Raw genomic sequence first — 23,810 nt, forward strand, 5'->3', positions numbered from 1 at the left:
AACACTCTTCAAAGGTAGCCCCATGTAGAGAGCATTCACTCTTTGAATTGTAAATAAATGCAAATCAGAGCTGAGGAAATAACAGAATATATACTCATAAATAATTGAACCCCTCCAATTGGTGGTGGGGAATGTATGTTTAGTCGGGTGATGGGACACATGCACAGAGCACTGTTGTATGTTGTTTGTATTGTGTTATGTATGTGCAAAAACCAATAAAATATCTTTTTTTAAAAAATGTAGAGAGCATTACAGTAGTTGAACCTCGAAGTGATGAGGGCATGAGTGACTGTGAGCAGTGTGTCCCGGTACAGATAGGGCCGCAACTGGTGCACCAGGCGAACATGGGCAAATGCCTCCCTCGCCACAGCTGAAAGATGGTTCTCTAATGTAAGCTGTGGATCGAGAAGGACGCCCAAGTTGCGGATCCTCTCTGAGGGGGTCAGTAATTCCCCCCCCAGGGTAATGGACGGACAGATGGAATTATCCTTGGAAGGCAAAACCCACAGCCACTTCGTCTTATCAGGGTTGAGTTTGAGTCTGTTGACACCCATCCAGACCCTAACAACCTCCAGGCACCGGCACATCACTTCCACTGCTTCGTTGACTGGGCATGGGGTGGAGATGTACAACTGGGTATCATCAGCGTACTGATGATACCTCACCCCATGCCCCTGGATGATCTCACCCAGCGGTTTCATGCAGATATTGAATAGCAGAGGGGAGAGGACCGGCCCCTGAGGCACCCTGCAAGGGAGAAGCCGAGAGGTCGACCTCTGATTCCCCCACTAACACCGACTGAAGGACAATGCCTCCCACTCCCAACCCCTCCAGCCGGCGCAGAAAGATACCATGGTCAATGGTATCGAAAGCCGCTGAGAGGTCAAGAAGCACCAGGACAGGGGATAAACCCCTGTCCCAGGTTCGCCAGAGATCATCCATCAACGCGACCAAAGCAGTTTTCGTGCTGTAGCCGGGCCTGAATCCTGACTCTTGAGGGCCTAGATAATCGGCTTCTTCCAAGGACGGCTGGAGCTGGAGCGCCACCACCTTCTCATCAACCTTCCCTTTATGGTGACTGGACGATAATTGTTAAGTATGGCTGGGCCCAGGGAAGGCTTCTTGAGGAGGGGGCGCACAAGTGCCTCCTTGTAGGGATCCGGAAAGGACCCCCTCCCCAAAGAAGCGTTGACAATCTCCTGGACCCAGCTCCGTGTCACCTCCCTGCTGGCCGAGACCAGCCAGGAGGGATACGTATCCAGTAAACAGGTGGCGGAACTCACAGCTCCAATGGCCTTGTCCACTTCATCAGGTTTCACCAGATCAAACTCTTCCCAGACAGATGGACAAGTAAGGGCCACAGTAACCTCGACTGATTCGTTCTCAGTCGACTCTGTTATCCAATCAGAGTCGAGGTCCGCTCGGGTCCGAGCGATTTTATCAGTGAAATATATGTTAATATCCTCGGCACTACTCTGCAAGGGCTCCCCAACTCCCCCCTGGTTAAGAAGGAAGCAGGTCACCCTAAACAGAGCGGCCGGGCGAGATTCCGCTGATGCAATCAAGGCGGCATGATACGCGCATCTTGCCGCCTTGAACGCCACTTTATAACTCTTAATATGAGCTCTTACAAGTGTTTGATCGGATTCATACTTACTCTTCCTCCATCGATTCTCTAGACATCTCTTCTGGCGTTTCAACTCCCGGAGCTCCTCGTTGAACCATGGAGCTCTACGGGGGTCTAATGCCATGGAGAGGTCGCAACGGCGCAATCTGGTCAAGGGCCTCTGCCGCAGTCTTGTTCCAAGCTTCAGCAAGAGACTCTGCCGAACTGTGGACGAGTGCATCTGGAATAACCCCAAGCACCCTCTGAAAGCCCTCTGGGTCCATCAGGCGTCTGGGGCGGAACCACCTAGTCGGTTCTGCCTCCCTGCGGGGAAGGATTGGAGCCAGGAAGCCAAGCCGCAGTAGAAAATGGTCTGAGCATGACAAAGGCAACACTTCTAAGCCCCTTAGTCTCAGACCATTACTCAATTGCTCAGAGAGGAATGCCATGTCGGGTGCGTGCCCTCCCTGGTGAGTCGTACCCTGTACCACTTGAGTCAGGTCCATGGTTGTCATGGTGGCCATGAACTCCTGTGCCAGCCCAGAGGTTTCGCCGAGTGATGGTAGGTTAAAGTCCCCCAAGACAATAAGTCTGGGGAACCCCACTGCCAGCCCGGCTACCTCCTCGAGTAGCACAGGCAGGGCTGTTGACACGTAGCTGGGAGTCAGGTACGTGAGTAACAAGCCCACCTGAACCCCTAAGTCCAACTTCACCAGGAGGGACTCACAACCCGCAATCTCTGGAGCAATGAGTCTCCGCAGGCAAAGATTCTCCCTGGCTATAATAGCCACTCCTCCCCCCCTTCCCTGGGGTCGAGGCTGGTGCCATATCTGAAACCCATCTGGGCAAATTTCAGACAGAGGAACTCCTCCCTCTGGGCCCAGCCAGCTTTCAGTCACACATGCCAGGTCGGCCTCCTCATTCAGGATCAAATCCCGGATGAGGAGAGCTTTATTTACCACCAACCTGGCATTGAGTAGCAACAGGTTGAGCCCAGGGCCAGAGTTTCACTTGTCACTAGTACCCTGGGTTGAGCTGATGGAGCCAAAAAAAGGGATCGTTATTAAGCAACGATCCCTCCTTCCCCTAGAATGGCTAGCTCTGTGGCTCCCGCCATATCTGCATCTCCCCAGCAGGACCGGAATATTCTGACTCTCTGTCACCCCCGAGATAGTTGCCCCCTCCCCTCCTGCCTCTCCAGCGTCAGGTGTGCCAAGTATTCCATTCATACCATATGCATTCATCTCATCCACAGCATAATCCCACTCACCCTAGCCATCCCATCCACCCTCATTCAATCCACTCCATTCATTCCAATAGTCATAAAAATCCATCACTAAAAAAACCCCCAATGGTTAATTAAAAATATAATTAATTAAAACACTAATAAAATAATCCCCTTCACTCTATCAGTCACAGTCATATAATTAACCCCCCTGAAATTAGCTATAAACAGTAGACATAAAACATAAAAACATAGACAAAAATAGTATAGGAAATAATAAAATTGGCTGATAGTTCTTGGTTTAGTTCTAACAAGGTCCAATGCCAATGTACAATTAATCAGCAGTTCTTAAAAACAATCAACAGCAAGATAGAAACATAGAAACATAGAAGACTGACGGCAGAAAAAGACCTCATGGTCCATCTAGTCTGCCCTTATACTATTTCCTGTATTTTATCTTACAATGGATATACAGTATGTATATCCCAGGCATGTTTAAATTCAGTTACTGTGGATTTACCAACCACGTCTGCTGGAAGTTTGTTCCAAGGATCTACAGTGATCCCCCGATCATTGCGAGGGTTCCGTTCCAGGACCCCCCGCAACGAGCGGGTTTTCGCGAAGTAGCGCTGCGGAAGTAAAAACACCATCTGCGCATGCGCAGATGGTGTTTTTACTTCCGCAGCGCTAGCGAGGAGCCGAAGATTGGGGGCGGCGCGGCTGTTTTAAAACGTCGCCGCCGGCATGGGGGGCTTGCCAGCACCCCCCGGACCCCCAACCCGGGTTTGGGGGCTGCTAGGAAGTCCCCCATGCCAGCGGCGACGTTTTAAAACAGCCGCGCGGCTTCCCAACTGAGTCCCGAAGACAAACGTCAAAGGCGAACTTCCGCGTTTGTCTTCGGGACTCATTGGGAAGCCGTGCGGCTGTTTTAAAACGTCGCCGCCGGCATGGGGGGCTTCCTAGCAGCCCCCCAAACCCGGGTTGGGGGTCCGGAAGGTGCTGGCAAGCCCCCCATGCCGGCGGCGACGTTTTAAAACAGCCGCGGCGCCCCCAATCTTTGGCTCCTCGCTAGCGGGCAGGCAGGCGGCGGACAAGCCGTTCGCTGGCGCCGCTCGCTCGCGCTTCCCAGCTGAATCCTGAAGCGAATTCGCTTCAGGACTCAGGTGGGAAGCGGCAAAAATGAACGGCGTGGGCGGGCAACGCGCGAGCGGGCGGCGGACAAGCCGTTCGCTCGCGCTCGCTGCTTTCCAGCTGAGTCCTGAAGCGAATTCGCTTCAGGACTCAGGTGGGAAGCGGCGAGAATGAACGGCGTGGGCGGGCGATGCGCGAGCGAGCGGCGGACAAGCCGTTCGCTTGCGCTCGCTCTCGCCGCTTTCCAGCTGAGTCCTGAAGCGAATTCGCTTCAGGACTCAGGTGGGAAGCGGCGAGAATGAACGGTGTGGGCGGGCGATGCGCAAGCGGGCAGCGGACAAGCCGTTCGCTCGCTCTCGCTCTCGCCGCTTTCCAGCTGAGTCCTGAAGCGAATTCGCTTCAGGACTCAGCTGGGAAGCAGCGAGAATGAACGGCGTGGGCGGGCGAAGGGCGGGCGGCAGCGAGGAGTTTGCGTGGGCAGTGGGGAAACTCCTTGCTGATGCCCGCCGCTCGCCCTCCCGCCAGCAAGAGGGGGAAGACCTAGGGAAGCCGCCCAGCAGCTGATCTGCCCGGCGCCATCTACGCATGCGTGCCCATAGAAAAAAGGGCGCGCATGCGCAGATGGTGTTTTTACTTCCGGGTTGCAAAATCGCAAATTAGCCCGTTCGCAATGATCGGGAACGCAATAACCGGGGGATCACTGTACTACTCTTTCAGTGAAATAATATTTTCTCATGTTGCTTTTGATCTTTCCCCCAACTCTTCAGATTGTGTCCCCTTGTTCTTGTGTTCACTTTCCTATTAAAAACACTTCCCTCCTGAACCTTATTTAACCCTTTAACATATTTAAATGTTTCGATCATGTCCCCCCTTTTCCTTCTATCCTCCAGACCAGTGTTTCCCAACCTTTTTTGAGCCGCGGCACATTATTCATATTTTCAAAATCCTGGGGAACACTGAACGGGGGGACGGGGGGGCGTGGGGCTAAAGAAAAGTTTGGACAAAAAAAAATCTCTTCCTCCATTTCACTCAATTTCTCCCTCCCTCTTTCTCTCCCTTCCTTCCCTTCTTTCTCTCTCCATCCCTCTTTCTTTCTTCCTCTCTTTTTTGCTCTCTTTCTCCCTCCTTCCCTCCCTCTATGTCTTTCTCTCTCCCTTGCTCTCTCTCTGCCTCTCTTGCTATCTCTCTTTCATTTTCTCTCTTTCTCTCTTTCTCTGTCTCTCTTGCTATGTCTCTTTCTCTCTCTATCTCTTTCTCTCTCTCTCTTTCTCTGTCTCTCTTGCTATCTCTTTCTCTCTTTCTCTGTCTCTCTTGCTATCTCTTTCTTTCTCTCTCTCTTTCTCTCTCTTTCTCTCTCTTTCTGTATCTTGCTATCTCTCTTTCTTTCTCGCTCTCTATCTTTCTCTCTTTCTCTGTCTCTCTCTCTGTCTCTCTTGCTATCTCTCTCTCTCTCTTTCTATCTCTTTCTCTCTCTCTCTCTTGCTATCTCTTTCTTTCTTTTTCTCTCTCTCTCTTGCTATGTCTCTTTCTCTCTCTCTCGGGCGGGGGGTGGGGGCTAAAGAAAAGTTTGGACAAAAAAATATCTCTTCCTCCATTTCACTCTATTTCTCCATCCCTCTTCCCTCCCTCCCTCTTTCCATTGTATCTCTCCCTCCCTCTTTCCTTTCTATCTCTCCCTCCCTCTTTCCTCCCTCCCTCTTTCCTTTCTATCTATTTTCTTTCTATCTCTCCCTCCCTCTTTCCATTGTATCTCTCCCTCCCTCTTTCCTTTCTATCTCTTTCCTTTCTATCTTTCCCTCCCTCTTTCCTTTCTATCTCTCCCTCCCTCTTTCCTCCCTCCCTCTTTCCTTTCTATCTATTTTCTTTCTATCTCTCCCTCCCTCTTTCCTCCCTCCCTCTTTCCTTTCTATCTCTCCCTCCCTCTTTCCTTTCTATCCTTCTCTCCGTCCCTCAGCGGCGGCAAAGAAGAAGGAAGGCAGGCTGCAGAGGGCACCGAGGACAAGAGCGCTCACGGAAGAGAGAGAGAGAGAAAGAAAGAACGCAGCCAGGGAAAGCGGCCTCGAGCCGAGTGCGAACTGCAGGATGCGGCAAAGGACTCCTTGCCAACCAAAAAGGGGGTGGGGGTGGGGGTGGTGAAGGCAAAGCCTGGGAGGCGGGGAAGGGAAGAGCGTGAGACCCCCAGACAGAACGGCTGAGGGGAAGGAAAGATAGAAGGAAGGAGGGATTGAGAAGCGAAGCCAGGGAGGGCTGAGAGAAAAGGGGAGTGGCGCGTGCGAGAGAGGGGGGGCGGGCATTCCCGAAACGGACGGAGAAAGCCCTCTCTCGCAGCGAAAGCGCTCCCAGCCAGGGGGCTGCGAGAGAGGGCATTCTCCGTCCGTTTTGGGAAAGCCCGCCCTGGCACCGGCAGCGCCCCGCCCAGCTGGAGCTTCCCTAGGAGCTCCGCGGCACACCTGGCTGTGTCTCGCGGCACACTAGTGTGCCGCGGCACACCGGTTGGGAAACGCTGCTCCAGACTATACAAATAGAGTTCATTAACTCTTTCCTGATACGTTTTATGCTTAAGATCTTCCACCATTCTTGTAGCCCATCTTTGGACCCGTTCAATTTTGTCAATATCTTTTTGTAGGTGAGGCCTGCAGATGGTGCCAAGTTCCAGGCCAGCTGGGTTCTAAAAGTTCTAGCAGAGTCCAGCATAGGAGTCCAAGTAACCAAATGTCTGAATCTCAAGGCAAGAATAACCACTGCAATGTTGGCCGCTCCCACCGGCCAGCACCCCCAGTCCATGTCCATATGGTTTGGCTGTTTTTACCTTGGACTTCTCTATCTTCACTATCTTCCCGTCCCTCCTGGCTCCTATCAGTCACTCCAGTCACCCCCCAATGTCCGCTGCTCTTCTCAGGCGGCATCATCACCATTCCTCCGCCTGTCTTGCAATCTCTGTCATGGTGGCTCTCCTCCGCACTGGAGAAGGGGTCCCTCTTCAGGATTCCAGACCAACTCACTATCACCACGGATGCCAGCCTGATGGGCTGGGGAGCCCACACAACAGTTATGATCACGCAAGGCACGTGGTCAGCAGAGGAGGCCAGCTGGCCGATCAACTGGCTGTAATTGAGAGTGGTCTTTCTAGCCCTCAAACACTTCAGGCATCACCTCAGACATCAACGTGTCTGAATTCTGACAGGCAACGTGGCCACAAAGAGCCACATCTGTCATCGGGGGAACCCTTTCCAGGACATTAATGCAGGAAGCTCTGAAACTAGGCTTCTGGGCAGAAAGACACCTCCAGTCTCTGACCGCCGATCATATCTGAGGAGTTCTCAATCTCCAGGCAGAGTCCTGGATCCAGGGGAGTGGATGCTTCACCCAAATCTATTCCAGCAGATCTGCCTCAAGTTTGGTCACCCATCGCTAGACCTATTCGTGACACACACCTTCCTCGATTTTACTCCAGATTCCCCTCGCCGGGAGTGGAGTCTGTCAACGCCCTGAGAATTCCCTGGCCTTAGGATCTGCTCTATGCCTTTCCCCCGATCTCGATCATTCCGGAGCTGATCCATAAGATCGTCCTCGAAGAAGCCCAGGTGATCGTAGTGGCTCGACATTGGCCACGCTGCGCCTGGTTCGTGGATCTACAAACTCTATATGTCGTGGCCCCGTGGCGACTCCCCATTTCAGGGGATATGCTTCAATAAGACACCTCACACCATCCAGACCTGGAATGGTTCCACCTAACCGTATAGCGTTTATCCAACACGACCTAGATCTACGTGGCTATGATCCAGATGCCATAGAGGTCATCCTTACATCAAAAAGAGCTTCCACCAACCGAATATATGACCAGTCCAAATTCCACGAGTGGTGCCTCTAGGAGAACATCTCACCAGGCTGCAACCCATACACAAAATAGTCTCCTTTCTTATGAGAGGTTTTCATCAAGGACTCTCAGTTCACACCATTCGCAAACATCTTGCGGCCTTATCCTCGGTCCTTGCTGGGCCTTGTAGGGCCTCGCAGAGAGCCTCTTTGTAATTGCCCTGAAATACAAGAACTGTTAAAGGGAATCTCCAACCTGAGACCTCTCACCATCTACAAATATCCCACCTGGGATTGCTTACTCACGCTCCCTATTAACCGCTCAGATCAGCATCTCTCCATCATATGTCATGCAAGGTGGCATTCCTCGTAGCTATTACCTCTGCCAGATGAATATCCGAATTGGCAGCCCTTTCCATCCGGCAAGATCTATGCCAATTTCACCTGGACAAGGTGGTCCTCAGGTTGTGTTGTACATGCTCCTGGTGAGTTGGAGGATGATGGAGAGCTTGAGGACTCTGATACAGATAGTGTTTATGAATTAGTGGTAGGCCCTGGATTACAGGTATTACAACAGGTGGGAGGCCAGCCACAGGATGTTGTTATGAGTCCAGAATCTAGTGAGGAAGAAGCAGACGTTCGCTGAGTCAATCCTAAATTCAGAAGGGTCCAAAAACACAAGGCACAGCTGTTTGAAAGAAGATATTAAGGGGAGGAATGGGTTAATTTCTGGAGTGATGTATTTGGTACGTCAGGGCGCCAGTGGGGAAGAAGGGCGGAGTTTCAATGTTGTAGTACTAAAATGCAATGTATTTTTGTTCAGCTCCCAAGTGAGCAAGTTCATTCTGTGTTATTTTACAGTCGTTTCTGCTGTTTTTGAATCATGCTGTGAGTACATAAATCAGGGAAGACGGAGGAGGCTGGGAGGAATGCATGGGGAATGTAATTAAGACAGATAACGGGAGAAGAAGAATGTGTTAGTCCAAACCGCATTTTGAATACGGAAGTGAAAAGAATAAAGATGGAGTTTCTTTGTTTATGAAATACTGCATTTAGCAAGAATTATTTTTAATAGTTAAAGTTCTACCAGAAACCAGAACAGGTTGGACCCTACCTTCCTTCCTAAGGTTAGTTCAATGTTCCACAGATCCTAAGATATCACATTACCTTCCTTCTGTACTAATCTAGACCACCATCTCACCATCAGATGGCACACCCTGGATGTTACAAGAGCACTGCGCATCTACATCCAATGAACCAAAGCCTTTTGCAGATCGGAAGCCTTATTCGTGGCCTATCATCCTAGGTCCTTAGGCTCAAAGGTCTCATCAATCATCCTGAGTCGATGGATAAAGAGCACCATTGCGAAGGGGTACAAATCTCCATGCCCATTCCAAGAGGTATAACCATTCAGTCAGCCAGAAGTGCAGCTACATCAGCAGCTTGGGCCACTCAAGCTCCACTGGAAGAAGTCTGTAAAGCAGCTACTTGGTCCATACCAAATTCATTCATTTGCCATTACAAGATAGACTTCTATGCCTCGGCAGATACAGCCTTTGGCCGGAGAGTTCTCCAGAGCGTTATCTCTCATGATCTCTGACTTTTCCCCACCCTAGGGGGAAAAGGTGTATGTCCCATGTAAATGCTGGGCCCGTTCCCCAGTATGGAGAATAGGTGTTGACACTTACCTGAATACCTCTTCTCATACGCAGAGTGAGTACAGCAGTCACCACCCTCCCTATGTTTCTTTTATTACTTGCCTTCCTTTCTTACCTTAAAACCGAGACTAGAGTACCTTATGAGCCACCACCATTGAGCCAAGTCTACGGATTCACGAATTCTGGGGAAGGGGCAGATCCAGCAAGGTTTTTTAAGACTGAAGGCTCATTCCTGATTGGATAGGACAGCTAGCAGACCTTTTGTGAGTGCTGTATACGCTCTGTGTATGAAAAGAGACGTTCAGGTAAGTGTCCAACACCTATTCTAGCCCATTTAGTACCATTCTCTGTTTTAAGGCAATCTAATATTGCCATAGTATCAACTTGGCCCAAATTAACCTTTTATTTTGGGCCACCTCTACCTTTTTGGCGATTCATCTGTTAGCCATGTTGTATGGTCTTAAATCTGAGCGGCCTCACAATGTCACGCTTACAGACTGATGATCACTAATGATGCTAAGGTGCACTGTGATCACTAATGATCACTAATGTGATCACTGATGATCACTAATGATGCTAAGGTGCACTGTGGCCTCCAAAAAAAGGTTGACTTTATTTCTAAACACACAAAAAGACATCCTTCACTGCTTGAATTGGCTGAGTGGTATGTGTAAAGATATGTGTAATTCTTATCCTTACTTCTCAAAATTTGGAGATTACCCTTAAAATTAAAGAGACTAGGAGCAGGTCAGTAACATTACTTTTGCAGTCTTTTGAGAGCTACTGAGGATGGTTTTCCTGGGGAGCTCATACAAAGAGGGACCTGACCTAGCATTCAAATAGCCTAGTAATACAACTATGGACTGAGGGTACAATTCTGATATATTTTCTAGGATAACATCCAAGCCCATCCAATATTCAGAGTTATAATACCAGGATGTGCTTGGAGGGATATATACATTTACCAGTATTAACTCGAACTTTTCATATTCATATTTCAAATTTGACAGCCAGGAAGTACGAATACTTATTTTCATTATATAGTTTCCCCCCCTGCCATTGCAACTTTTGCTTTATAAGCATGCATTGTCCACCAGAGGGTCTCCCTTTGTTTTTTGTTTTTTTGGGCTGAGGAGGCCTATCCCTGGAAGCCTGGCAGTTGTACTGGTTCATCCGTTTTGGTTAGCCAGGTTTCTTGAAAGGCTATTACATCAAATCTAGGGAGAAAGCTCGTTAATCCACTATCCACCATCCCTTTCCAGCCAGCTACATTTGTATGGGGCTCCTGGAGGCAAGGTGGTCTGGCTTGGTTGCTTGGCTAGATGGATAGATTTTTTAAAAAAAACATTTTTATTAGTACAGTGATCCCCCGCTCGTTGCGAGGGTTCCGTTCCAGGAACCCCCGCAACGAGCGGGTTTTCGCGAAGTAGCGCTGCGGAAGTACAAACACCATCTGCGCATGTGCAGATGGTGTTTTTACTTCCGCAGCGCTAGCGAGGAGCCGAAGATTGAGGACTCAGCTCGGAAGCTGCACGGGTGTTTTAAAAGGTCTCCGCCGGCATGGGGGGCTTCTTAGCACCCCCCCAAACCCGAGTTGGGGGTTCGGGAGGTGGTAGGAAGCCCCCCATGCCAGCGGAGACCTTTTAAAACACCCGTGCAGCTTCCGAGCTGAGTCCTCAAGCCAAGCGCAGAAGTTAGCCTTGAATCCCTTTGAATCCCGCCGCTTCTGCTGGATACGGGCGATGGGGGGGCGAGCTGCCACAGCCCCTGGCTTCCGCGCCGCTCGTCCCACCCACCGCCCGTATCCAGCAGAAGCTGCTGGATTCAAAGTGCTGCTGGGAGCCGCAGGCGAAAGGAGCTCGGGCATCGGAGCGCGGCGCCAGGCATTGTTCTCCAGACCCCGCCCGCTCAGCCCCGCGGCGGCCCTTTCCCTCTCCAGGCTGCGGGCGTGGTCCGGAGAACAATGCCCGAGCTCCTTTCGCCTGCGGCTCCCAGCCCACCGCCTGTCTCCTGCTGCCCGGTTTAGCCAGGACACGAGCGGCGAAATGACTTGGAGGAATGCTCCAACATCGCTCGCCGCTGCAGCCAACGCGCGCTACGATCTTCCGGGCGAGCCAGGCTCAGTGACGGAAGGCAGCCGCTTGGGCCGAGAGGAGCCGGCCTTGATCCGCCAACGCGCGCTACGATCTTCCGGGCCAGCCAGGCTCAGCGGATCAAGGCCGGCTCCTCTCGGCCCAAGCGGCTGCCTTCCGTCACTGAGCCTGGCTGGCCCGGAAGATCGTAGCGCGCGTTGGCTGCACCGGCGGCGACATCGCTCGCCACTGCAGCCAACGCGCACTACGATCTTCCGGGCCAGCCAGGCTCAGTAATGGAAGGCAGCCGCTTGGGCCGAGAGGAGCCGGCCTTGATCCGCTGAGCCTGGCTGGCCCGGAAGATCGTAGCGCGCGTTGGCGGATCAAGGCCGGCTCCTCTCGGCCCAAGCGGCTGCCTTCCGTCACTGAGCCTGGCTCGCCCGGAAGATCGTAGCGCGCGTTGGCTGCACCGGCGGCGACATCGCTCGCCGCTGCAGCCAACGCGCGCTACGATCTTCCGGGCGAGCCAGGCTCAGTGACGGAAGGCAGCCGCTTGGGCCGAGAGGAGCCGGCCTTGATCCGCTGAGCCTGGCTGGCCCGGAAGATCGTAGCGCGCGTTGGCGGATCAAGGCCGGCTCCTCTCGGCCCAAGCGGCTGCCTTCCGTCACTGAGCCTGGCTCGCCCGGAAGATCGTAGCGCGCGTTAGCTGCACCGGCGGCGACATCGCTCGCCGCTGCAGCCAACGCGCGCTACGATCTTCCGGGCGAGCCAGGCTCAGTGACGGAAGGCAGCCGCTTGGGCCGAGAGGAGCCGGCCTTGATCCGCTGAGCCTGGCTGGCCCGGAAGATCGTAGCGCGCGTTGGCGGATCAAGGCCGGCTCCTCTCGGCCCAAGCGGCTGCCTTCCGTCACTGAGCCTGGCTCGCCCGGAAGATCGTAGCGCGCGTTGGCTGCACCGGCGGCGACATCGCTCGCCGCTGCAGCCAACGCGCGCTACGATCTTCCGGGCCAGCCAGGCTCAGTCACGGAAGGCAGCTGCTTGGCCCGGGATGCTGGGCCGAAAGGAGCCGGGCTTGAAGATCGCAGCGCGCGTTGGCTGCGGTGGCGAGGGCTTGCAATGGAGGGTGGAGGAAGCGGCCATGGGAGGGCGAGCTGCCTCAGGGAGGAGGATCGGGCGGGACCAGGTGGGGGCTGGAATTTCTCCGCTGGGAAGAAGCGGCCAGGGCAAAGGGCGGGCGAGCGGCGAAGGGCGGGCGAGCGGGTGCTGGGGAGGGCTTCTCGCCCTCCCGCCAGCAAGAGGGGGGAGCGAACGGCGTGGGCAGGCGAAGGGCGGGCGAGCGGCAGCGAGGAGTTTGCGTGGGCGGTGGTGAAACTCCTCGCTGACGCCAGCAAGAGGGGGAAGACCCAGGGAAGCCGCTGCCATCTACGCATGCGTGCCCGGCACGCATGCGTAGATGGTATTTTGACTTCCGGGTTGAAAAATCGCGAATTACCCTGTTCGCAATGGTCGGGGACGCAATAACCGGGGGATCACTGTATATAAACCAGGGGTGGGCAATTAATTTTGCCATGGGGCCCCATGAGAAATTGGGATGGTTTTAGAGGGCCGGACTAATATAATTAACTCAGTTTGTATATAGTATATATATAAAAATATATAAAAATTCATAATGCAAAGTCATAAAATCATACTGTACATATCATAAACCCCTTATTTATCCTATGTATCATCCATTAATTTTACCCATGTAATTTTATATAGTTTTAAAATTCTAATCCAATTTTACGAATTAATACATCCTAATATTGAACAACGCCTAAATATATATTTTACCATCATTCCATAGTCAATCCATATTTAATAATCCCTCCTAAAATTTCTACCACTCTCTCATTTCTGGGTACTCCTCCTTCTCTCTCTCTCCCGTTTCTCTCCTATTTGTTTCTTATTTCTCCCTCTTCCTCCCTTTTCCCCCCACTCCTTCCCCCTCTCACTTCCCCTCTCTTTTTCCATCTCTGTCTCCCCCCCTCCCTGTGTGTGTATATAGTCTTGAACCATTTTCAAAACAGATGAGGGCTGGGTTTTTCTTTCTTTCTTATTCTTTGGGTGCTTTTTACCATATGCTTTAAATCAAGTCACTTCTTTCTCTCTTTTGTTTCTCTCTCTTTCCTCTCATTCCCTGCCTCAATCATTTTCTCATTTCTCTTTTTTCTACCCTTTTTTCCTCCCCTTTTAGAAATAGTAAATAAGCATAAAATAAAAGTTGATATATGTATCATAAAGGGTATTAATGTATGTATATATGTTTTGTTCATGGTTTTTTTTGTATCTTTTTAAAGTTTATATCAGACCTGGGCAAGGGGGGGCCCGTGGGCCGCATCCGCCCTCCGGCCTCTCTTTCTCTCTCTCCTTTTCATTTCTGTTTTTCTCTTCCCTCTCCTTTTCCTTCTCTCCCCTTCTCTCTCTCATTTGTTTGTTCTTCCCCTCCCTCATTCTTTCCATCATTTTCTCAGTCTCCCCCCTCTCTTTTCCCCTCTGGCCTCTCTGCCTCCGTCTCTGTCTCTCTGGGAACTAGCCAGCAGCCTATCCCACTTCTTCTGAGCTTATCCTCCGGTTTCACACAGAACTTCCCTGTTTTACAGCCGGCCGAGCCAGCCGAGCACGATCGACTCCTCTCCTGTGCTCGGGGTTTCGCCTTCACATTTTGGGGGTGGGGAAGAAGCTGCTGGGCTACCCCACAGCCTGGGCTTTGCTGAGGGCTGGCTTGGAAAGGGATCCAAGGCAGAGGACGAACACTTGAGGTTGGGACCAGGGATCCTCTTTCTTTCTCTTCCTTCCTTTCTTCCCTCCCTTCCTTTCTCCCTCTTTCTTCCCCCTCTCTTTCTCTCTTCCTCCCTCCCTCCCTTTCTCCCCATCTCTCTCTCCCTTCCTTCCCTTCCTCCTTCCTTCCTCTCAATTTCTCTTTCCCTCCCTCTCTTTCCCTTCTCTTTCCCTTTTCTTTCTTTCTCTCCACCTCTCTCTCTCTTTTCCCCCCTTTCACCCTCCCTCTTCTCTCCCTGCAGAGGACTCGCCCGACAAGCCTCCACCCTCCGACCCCGGACTCCTATTCAGTCCCCATTCTGAAAACAGAAGCCGGCAACTCAGAGAGGAGGAGGAGGCGGGTGTGTGTATGTTGTGCCCAGCTCGGCTTTCTGCAGGCCTTCCATTACCTCGGCCTCGGAGGTGTTTCAGTGAGCAGGTGCGGAGACTCACCCCCTCCTCCGTGCGCAATCCCTGCCTCCTCCTTCAGGGCTGCCTCAGGGCAAACTTCTGCATCCCGCCATGCGCCTCTGGAGTGGGGGGAAGGCTGACAGCTGCTTTTCCCCCATAGGGCGCCGATGCCATTCCTTCACACAGGAGTGTGTGTGTATGTGTGAAGCCTCATTGAAGAGTGGAGCCTCATTGCAAAGCAGAACGATGGCCACTCTTCAATGAGAAACCAGCGCAGGGGCGGTGCTGGGAAGGTGCTGCCACGGAACCCAAGGGCAGGTGGGTCAGCAGGCGCCCGGCTCCCCTGCGCAGCCTTGGAAAAGACTGTACGGGGGTTGCGGGTGGGCTGGTCACAGAAAGCGGGCAGGCCGGATGCGGCCCACGGGCCCCCCCTTGCCCAGGTCTGATATAAACTTTAAAAAGATACAAAAAAACCCATGAACAAAACATATATACATACATTAATGCCCTTTATGATACATATATCAACTTTTATTTTATGCTTATTTACTATTTCTATCTATTTCTACTATCATTATAACTTTTATATCTCTAACGAACTTAATTATAACATCTATTAATACATATATTGCTAGATTTTGGTCTGATACAGTATTACATTCATTTGTCCTTACTGACATAGCATAGATATTAGTGCTGATGTTTAACATCTTATTTCCTTCTTTCAAGCTACTCATATAACTGGTTACATGTTTTATAATATTCCGAATCTTCTTTTTGCTTTAAATCAATAGTCAATTTATCTAGCTCTGCACAATCCAAAACTTTTTTTATAATTGTGTTTTCAGTACAATTCTTACAGCACTGAGGATATGTAAAATAATACAGTGGTACCTCTACTTAAGAACACCTCTACTTAAGAACTTTTCTAGATAAGAACTAGGTGCTCAAGATTTTTTTGCCTCTACTTAAGAACCCGAACCCGGAAAAATTTCCCAGGAATTTTGAGAGTGGCATGTAGACCCGGCCATTTCCTGCCATTCCCCCTTTAATCCCAGCCATCTCGGGCTTTTCTGGGCTGCCAGAGGTGCCTTTCGGTGGCACTTAAGGAGGATTTGGCAGCCCAGAGTGAACGGAGCACTTTATTTTCCCTGGGCGCTTGGAGAGGGAATAAACCACTTCGCTGTGGTGACTCCCTTGCGCTGCCCCCCATACACCTGGCGCAAGGTTGCCTCCCGGAGCATCTGGGTGCGGAAAGGCAAAAGGGGGCACTCACCTCACCTTCCTTCGGCAGCAATTGTCCTCCTCCTCTTCTTCCTCCTTCACCTCCCATCCAAATTCCTAGCTTTTATTTCTTTCCTAATGGGTTTGCATGCATTATTTGCTTTTACATTGATTCCTATGGGAAAAATTGCTTCTACTTAAGAACGTTTCTACTTAAGAACCTGGTCATGGAACGAGTTAAGTTCTTAAGTAGAGGTACCACTGTATATTGATTCTGTTTTCTTATATTTCCATCTAGTATCCCAAAGAGAAATGTTTCTGGTTTCTTTCCAATTTTTTGCTTAGTTATCTCTTCTAACCAAGTTTTAATATTATGGTTTTTTATCATAGGACAAATCCACCACATATGATAGTAAGTCCCTTTTCTATAGCCACATTTCCAACATTTTAGGTCAAATTAGGGTACATTTTGGCCAATCTCGCTGGTGGTAAGTGCCATCTATAATAAATTTTATTTATTTTTTTCTTTATATATATTTATATATTTATATATATATTTATACATTTTATATACTTTTTCCTTATAGGCCATAAATTTTGTTAATTTGTAGTGTTTATTCCATATTCTATCCCATTGTTCTAATTTTATACTAATTTTTTTGCCCATCCAATCATATTTCCTGTAACGATTTCTACTTCCATTTTATAATTGATTAGGAATTTATACATTTTTGTTATTATTTTTTCATCCTGTAATAGTAAGATCTTGTCTAATTCTGATTTTCTTTTTGCAATTTCATATTTCTTTTTATTGTCTTTTAACTTTGATTTAATTTGGTAATAGGGCCACCAATCTATTTTAATTCCTTGTTTTATTAACTCTGACATCTCTTTTATTTCTCCTTTCCCCCCCAAATATCTGATTATTTAACCATTTTATCAGCCAGATCAATATCATCTATGCTTCCCATATATACACAGTTGTTGTGAGGTTCAATGTTTCACCTCTACATCTTGATTGCCAGTGTACCTCTCCCCCTGCTCCAAGAATGATTTTTTTTCAGAATTATTTATTAAACTTATATGCCGCCTGACAGATTTAGAGATAAATTACAGCCCGCGTGGACTATAATAAATCATATCTGAGAGTCGATGAATTAAAGTAGAGAATCAGCTTTCAAACAAAGTTACTTTTATTACGAAAATAAGAAAATATAATTAATGCCTATCAGAGGCATCTTAGATGCATGCTACATCGTTGCACACAAAAGAGAAAGAGAGGGACAATATGGAGATTTTCAAGAAGGAGGAAATGATGCATATATGACATGGCAGGATTTTACATCATAATGGATGGAGCTAATACAATACACACACTGTTAACTATTTAATTACTGCATAACTCTGAATGACTTAGAATGTCTCTGGGGCTGTCAATACTCAGCGTGACACCCCTTCTTTGGCAGTCATCAGGGACATTTGTTCACATAAGGCACATTTTCTTGGATAGGTATTCGTGTTGATCAGCTGGCAGTGGTTTATTCAGCAAGTCAGCAATTTGTTCAGTTGTGGGCACATATTGTAATTTCACGAATCCTTGTTTTACGTATTCTCTTTCATTCTTATATCTTATGTCGATGTGCTGTGAACGAGCTCCAACATATTCAGTTTCAGATATGAACATGACTGAAACATTGTCCTCCATAATAACAATTGGTTTCATGGGACTTTCCCAAATACTATCAATGAGAGCAGAAACACAGGTTAATGCATTACAACAATCAGAAACACATGCATATTCAGCTTCAGTGGAAGAACAAGAAATAACATTCTGCTTTCTAACTTTCCAATAAATTGGACAACCATTTAAAAACATATAACCAGAAGTACTTTTACGTGTTTCTTTATCACCTGCCCAGTCAGCATCTGCATAACAAATCAATTCAGGATACTTGTCGTGTTTCGGCTCTAGGAACAACTTCATATCCTTCATGTACTTCATGTATCTCAGCAGTCTCTTTATGCATGTCCAATGGAACGTGGTTGCTTTGCCAACATACCTTGACAAAAGATTCACACTCAGTGAAATGTCGGGTCTTGTCCAACTGCTAATCTATAACATTGACCCAATTACTGACTGATAAAGCGTTTGGTCTTCAAATTGAGGATAATCTTGTTGAGTCAACCTGTAAAAATCAGTTTGCATAGGAGAATGACATGGATGTGCGTTAGACATGTTACAATTATGCAAAAGTTGGTCAACCTTGCTTTCTTGTGAAAGGCAAAACCCCTTCTCAGTTTTTTCAATTTTAACTCCTAGATAATCATGAATATGCCCTAAGCTTTTCAAAGTAAAATGTTTTTCTAGACCATTTGCGAAAATTTCACTCATACGTTTGTTAGGACCAATGTAAATAATATCATCAACATAAACAAGAATAATTTCATAAACATTACCTTGCCCTTTTGTAAACATGCATTCATCAGATTCGGAATTAATAAAGCCCATTGAATTTAGTTTCTCAATGAGGCAGCAGTGCCACATGAGAGCAGACTGTTTCAAACCATAGAGGCTTTTCTGCAGGTACCAGACATCCCCTTCTCGATCCTGGAACCCGGATGCACTCTTCACGTAGATCTCCTCATTTAGATCAGCATTCAAATAGGCGGTTTCAACATCAAACTGGAAAACTTCTAAGTTTAAGGCAATAGCTGTGGTTAGGGCAATTCTGACACTTTCATTTTTAACTGTGGGTGAAAATGTATCTGTGTAGTCTTCAGGATACACCTGTGAGTACCCCTGTGCTACTAGTCTTGCTTTGTATATTTTCTCATCATTTGGTTTTTGTTTAACCTTGTACACCCATCGTGTACCAATAATCTTCTTGTTCGTTGGAGGCTCAACTTGTTGAAACACATTAAGTTTCTTTAGACTGTCCAGTTCATTTTCCATAGTCTCATACCATTTTTCTTGTTCAGACTCAGGCAAATGTTTTATTTGAGAAAAGTTCTCAGGAGGAAGTGTAACATTGTTACATAGAAAAGGAAAAGGTTTGTGTAATACTTACTGTTCGTATCTCTTTGGAGGAATTCCTTTTGTGGTTCTCTGCGAACGTCTTGGAATTGTGGTCCATCCTTCATCTTGGTTATCTCCGTATCCAATTGCATCACTAGGAACATAATCTGCGACTGTTGAAGACTGTGCATCATCTGGAACAGCTCCCTGTGGATCAGGTTGCGCTGTACCTTGAACATCATCTTTAGGAAAATAAACTGAAGTATCATTACTGTGTATTCTGGACCAATTTGTATCTTCCTCAAATTTAGCTGAATTAGAAACAACAGCTCTGTGATAACTGTCAGCAAATTTGTAGTACTTAGAACTTTCATCAAAACCTATAAATCTCAGTCTCTCTGACACCGGACCTCCTTTTCTTCTTTGAACCAGTGGAACGTTAACCATGGCATATGAGCCAAAAATGTGGAGGTTTTGAATATCAGGCTTCTTCGCACAAAGCAAGTAGTAAGGAGTCTGTTGTATAACATTGCTCCACGTACGATTAACAATGTAATTAGCATACCTGAGTGCTTCACCCCAATATAGATTGTCCATGTCAGCATCTTCTAGAAGGCAACGAAACATAGTCTGTAGGACCCCCTGGCGACGTTCAGCAATACCGTTATGAGGGGCCGTGTAAGGTGCTGACGCTTGATGATGGATTCCATTTCTCTTCATCCATCCTTGGAATTGTGACATAAATTCTCCACCACGATCACTTTGTATTCTTCTGATGCAGACACCATGTTGAGTGAGTACTTCTGCAGCAAAGTCTTTAAAGATCTGAAAGGTCTCAGATTTTTGTTTCATTAGGTACACATACCCATATCTAGAATAACTATCAACAATAGTCAAGAAATACTTACATTTACCATGTTTCCCCGAAAGTAAGACAGCGTCTTACTTTCTTTTTACCCCCAAAAGCCCCCCTACGTCTTACTTTCGGGGTATGTCTTATATTGGAAAAAATAAGACCCACCCGGCCAACCCACCTACCCGAACCCGCAACACCCGTGTCCGGTAAAAAGTAGTATTTTAAAAAATCTTCTTGAAAAATCTGGGTCTTCATTTTTACCCACCGGGGGGGACAAAGAGCCCGAAGCACCCTCCCCCCCACACACAAACACACGGAGACACATCCGCATCCCCGCCTGCCCGCCCCGTCCGGGCCCCGCCATGACGTGGCAGCCGCGTCCGGTGCACACGTCGGCCTTGACACGTGTCCGCCCACCCGGCGTCTCCGAAGCTTACTGGTCTCTGGCGGGCGCCTTTCGGCAGGAGAAGCCTTCGCCGGGCTGCTTCGCTGCTTGTTCCCCGCCGCCCCCCCTCCATACGTCACCGCCGCCTCCGTCTGATCCAAATGTTGCTGTTCCTGCTGCTCCTGCTGCTCCCGCCGGCGTCTCAAGCGGATGCCATGTTGCCCATCCCGGCTAAGCCGGCCGGACGTTGTCCGTCGTCGGGGAACAAGCAGCGAAGCACCCCGGTGGTGGGCGGCCTGGTGGGCGGCCGAAGGAACCTTCCCTGGGTCTTCAACTCCCAGAGCGGTGGACAAGCGGCGGCCGGACAAGCGGCGGCCGGACAAGAAAAGCGGCGGCCGGACAAGCGGAAAAGCGGCGGACAAGCGGCGGGCGGAAAAGTGGAGGACAAGCTGAAAAGCGGCGGGCAGGCAGGCAGGCGGCTCCTCAGCTGCTGGGTCTTCCCAGGTGCGGAAGTAAAAACACCATCTGCGCATGCGCGGCCATGGAAAAAGGGGCGCGCATGCGCAGATGGTGTTTTAACTTCCGCACCACTACATCCCGAAAAATCGATTATCGCGAGGGGTCTTGGAACGGAACCCTCACGATAATCGGGGGATCACTGTATTCCCTTTATAGTTTCACAAAAATTATCTCCCATATTTAACTCCTTACATAACTGATATAAATAGTTATGATTAACTTTATCAAAAGCTTTATACACATCTAATTTTAAAATTCCCAGTTTCCTTTTAGTAGCGGTAGCATGGTGTAACACATTAACAACATTCCTTATTGGTTCATATATTTTCCTTCCCTTAACAAATCCATATTGAGGTTCTTCAATTATCTTTGGTAAGATATTCTCAATCCTATTAGCTAATACTTTCATAAAAATTTTATAATCCTGATTAAGCAAACTGATGGGACGATAGGAACCTGGATCCCTCAAATCACGATCTGGTTTCCTTCTTCTAATTTAAACATTGTTGAATTTTTATTTTTTTTTATCAAGTGATATTACAGGTAATTCTTGACTTACAACTACAATTGGGACTAGCAACTCAATCATTGAGTGAAGAAGACATTAAGCAAGATGTCACAGGACTACCTATAATTCAGGAATTGAAAGTCCTTCCTGCCAAAATCCAAGCAACATATTCAGTCCCTGAGCAGAGACACTTTTGCATGCAGTATACACCAGATCTCCCAGAGCCTCTTTATCCCTCTTAGGCATGCCATGCTCCTTTTCTTAGCGTGTGCTGTCCCTACATTCAATAGCTGTAAGATTTACAGGATTTACAGCCCCTACGTAAAGAGATACTTGCACAAAGACTACATAATAGTTCCAAGAGCCTCTCTAACCCACTGAGATATTCCCTTCTCCTTATATTACCAGATTCTCAAAGGGTGTTGTGACCTAAACAAATTAAGAATCACTTTTCTAAAATACAAAGTGAACGAGTGCTTTAAGCTGCAATTTTTGACAATATTGATGCACCTTTATTAATAACTTTCTTTATAAAATAAAAAAGCCTTGTTTTTAGAAGCAATATCTTCCCTTAGCATCCAAGCTAGTTTTTGGTAAAGGTCTTTTTTTTGCTAAAGCCTAATTTGGGATTTGGCTGACCGTTTATGCCTATGATTTGGTTGAGGATTTTAAACATGATGATTTTTTTGAGTGGTATTTTTGTGCTTTTTGAAAATTGGCAAGTTAGACTTCTTGGGTATTTGTTTCTTTGATCATAAGAATCTTTTAAAATTATTATTCACATACATTGCTTCATATTATTTTTCCTTTTTCATTATTAATTTTACAATCTCAACATTTTTATCTAATTTAACATTTTCATATTTTTAAAGGTCCCCAAGTGCATCCAATTTTCCAACTTTACCAAAGATCTCTCCATCTCTATCAAATAATTATAACAACATCAACAACAGAAAGTAAGCACTGTATCTTAAAGAACTTTTAATTTTAATCATCCATCTAAAGTTTCAAAAAGAAATTGTTTATAAGTCTAGAAAAATAACTTGGATGGAGTTTATTCCTATGGAAATGTAGGGGGCACCAAGACTTAAAAACACAAAAACCCTAATGAGAAGTATTTCTGCTTTGCTTCTCAGAACCTAGGAACCGTAACATGCTTTGCAGCAACATTTTCTGATTTAGAACCATTACATTAAGAAAATTCTTTAGCAAGAAAAGATCAAATGCAGCAGCAATTGTGTAACTGATTGATTAGCTTCTCCTAGTTTAGGGATTTCTCCTTCTCCTAGTTTAGGGATTTCTCCTTCCCTAGTTTTGGGAAGGTTTGAGATTTTTTTGACTTTTTTTCAAAGTATGTGCATTATGTATAATGACAAAAGCTATGCATATTTATTCATTTATTCATTCATTCATTCATTCATTCAATTTTTATGCCGTCCTTATCCTTAGACTCGGGGCGCCTTACAATATGTTAGCAATAGCACTTTTTAACAGAGCCAGCATATTGCCCCCACAATCTGGGTCCTCATTTTACCCACCTTGGAAGGATGGAAAGCTGAGTCAACCTTGAGCCAGTAATGAGATTTGAACCGCTGACCTACAGATCTACAGTCAGCTTCAGTGGCCTGCAGTACAGCACTCTACCTGCTGCGCCACCCCAGCACTTTCATGTTGTGATTATATACTTCTAATTGTTTCCCTAACAGAAATATAATACAGTACAATAGTTTAAAACATTGTCTATTGAATAATTTAGTACATTTGGAGTTATATATGATAAACACATTGCATTTTCTGCAGTTCATTACACATATGTGTATGTATTTATGTATATATTATATAATGTGTGTGTGTGTGTGTGTGTGTGTATGCATGTATTTATGTACAGTATATGTTTTTTGCTGTGCTTATTGCTTTCTGATAGACATATTGGAGGAAAATGGTAGCTACAAATACAATGTTGCTTCTCAAAATTTGTGGCTATGACACAATTGTTAAAATGTTTTAGTGTTTCATAGTAATATTTCTAAATATTTTATACAATATCTTCCAGTTAAATACTGCATTTATGAGAAGGGAGTTTTCGTATGGGGCGAAGTGGCCTTTGTGCTTCTACTAATTGTGAGTAGCCCCAACTCTCTGTTAGACAAATACATGTATTTAACTGTAGTCTATTGTACTGTGTGTGTGTGTGTGTGTGTGTGTGTGTTTTAGAAGTTCAAAAATTACTTCTTTGATGTATATAAACCAGGCCTCAAATGATGTTATCCTTTTATTAGAATAATGATAGTGTTATATGAAAAGGTACAATGTCTAAAATTATGAGATAGTTATCATCTATTTAAATCTCATCTTAAAATACAGTGGCACCTCAGTTAGCGAACACCTTGTATAGCAAACATTTCGGATAACAATCAAAAATTTCGTTAAAACTTTGCACCGGATACCAAACAAAAATTTGGATAGCGAACAGAAATTTTTGGTTGTTATTCGAACTGTTACACCCATTGTCCCTCACTCCCCCTCCCTCTCTTACCTCTTTACCTCTTGCCTCTCTGCCTTCATCTCCTCGCCAGGGGATCAGC

The 23,810-nt window shown here is 47.2% G+C and overlaps 1 protein-coding gene across 17 annotated transcripts in view; it reads left to right on the plus strand.

Annotated features, from left to right (window-relative positions):
- The window catches only part of USP15 (ubiquitin specific peptidase 15), a 230,599-nt gene that overhangs the window by 66,431 nt on the left and 140,358 nt on the right, over positions 1-23,810 (plus strand). For 9 of the 17 annotated variants that reach the window (XR_011559475.1, XR_011559476.1, XM_070755598.1 and 6 more), the window contains one exon: positions 22,098-22,181. The exons of 3 other annotated variants lie outside the window; for them this stretch is intronic. Coding sequence is in view for 9 of the 14 variants with exons in the window: in XM_070755598.1 (XP_070611699.1) it covers positions 22,098-22,181 (84 nt within the window). In the remaining 5 variants the exon portion in view is untranslated. Of the gene's footprint in view, positions 1-1,952; positions 2,077-8,966; positions 9,179-13,554; positions 13,643-22,097; positions 22,182-23,278; positions 23,347-23,810 lie in introns of those variants that run through there. 5 more of the 17 variants (XR_011559478.1, XR_011559477.1, XM_070755613.1 and 2 more) reach the window with 5 other exon arrangements.

The sequence above is a fragment of the Erythrolamprus reginae genome, chromosome 6 (genome assembly GCF_031021105.1).
Source record: "Erythrolamprus reginae isolate rEryReg1 chromosome 6, rEryReg1.hap1, whole genome shotgun sequence".
Classification (NCBI taxonomy): Eukaryota; Metazoa; Chordata; class Lepidosauria; order Squamata; family Dipsadidae; genus Erythrolamprus; species Erythrolamprus reginae.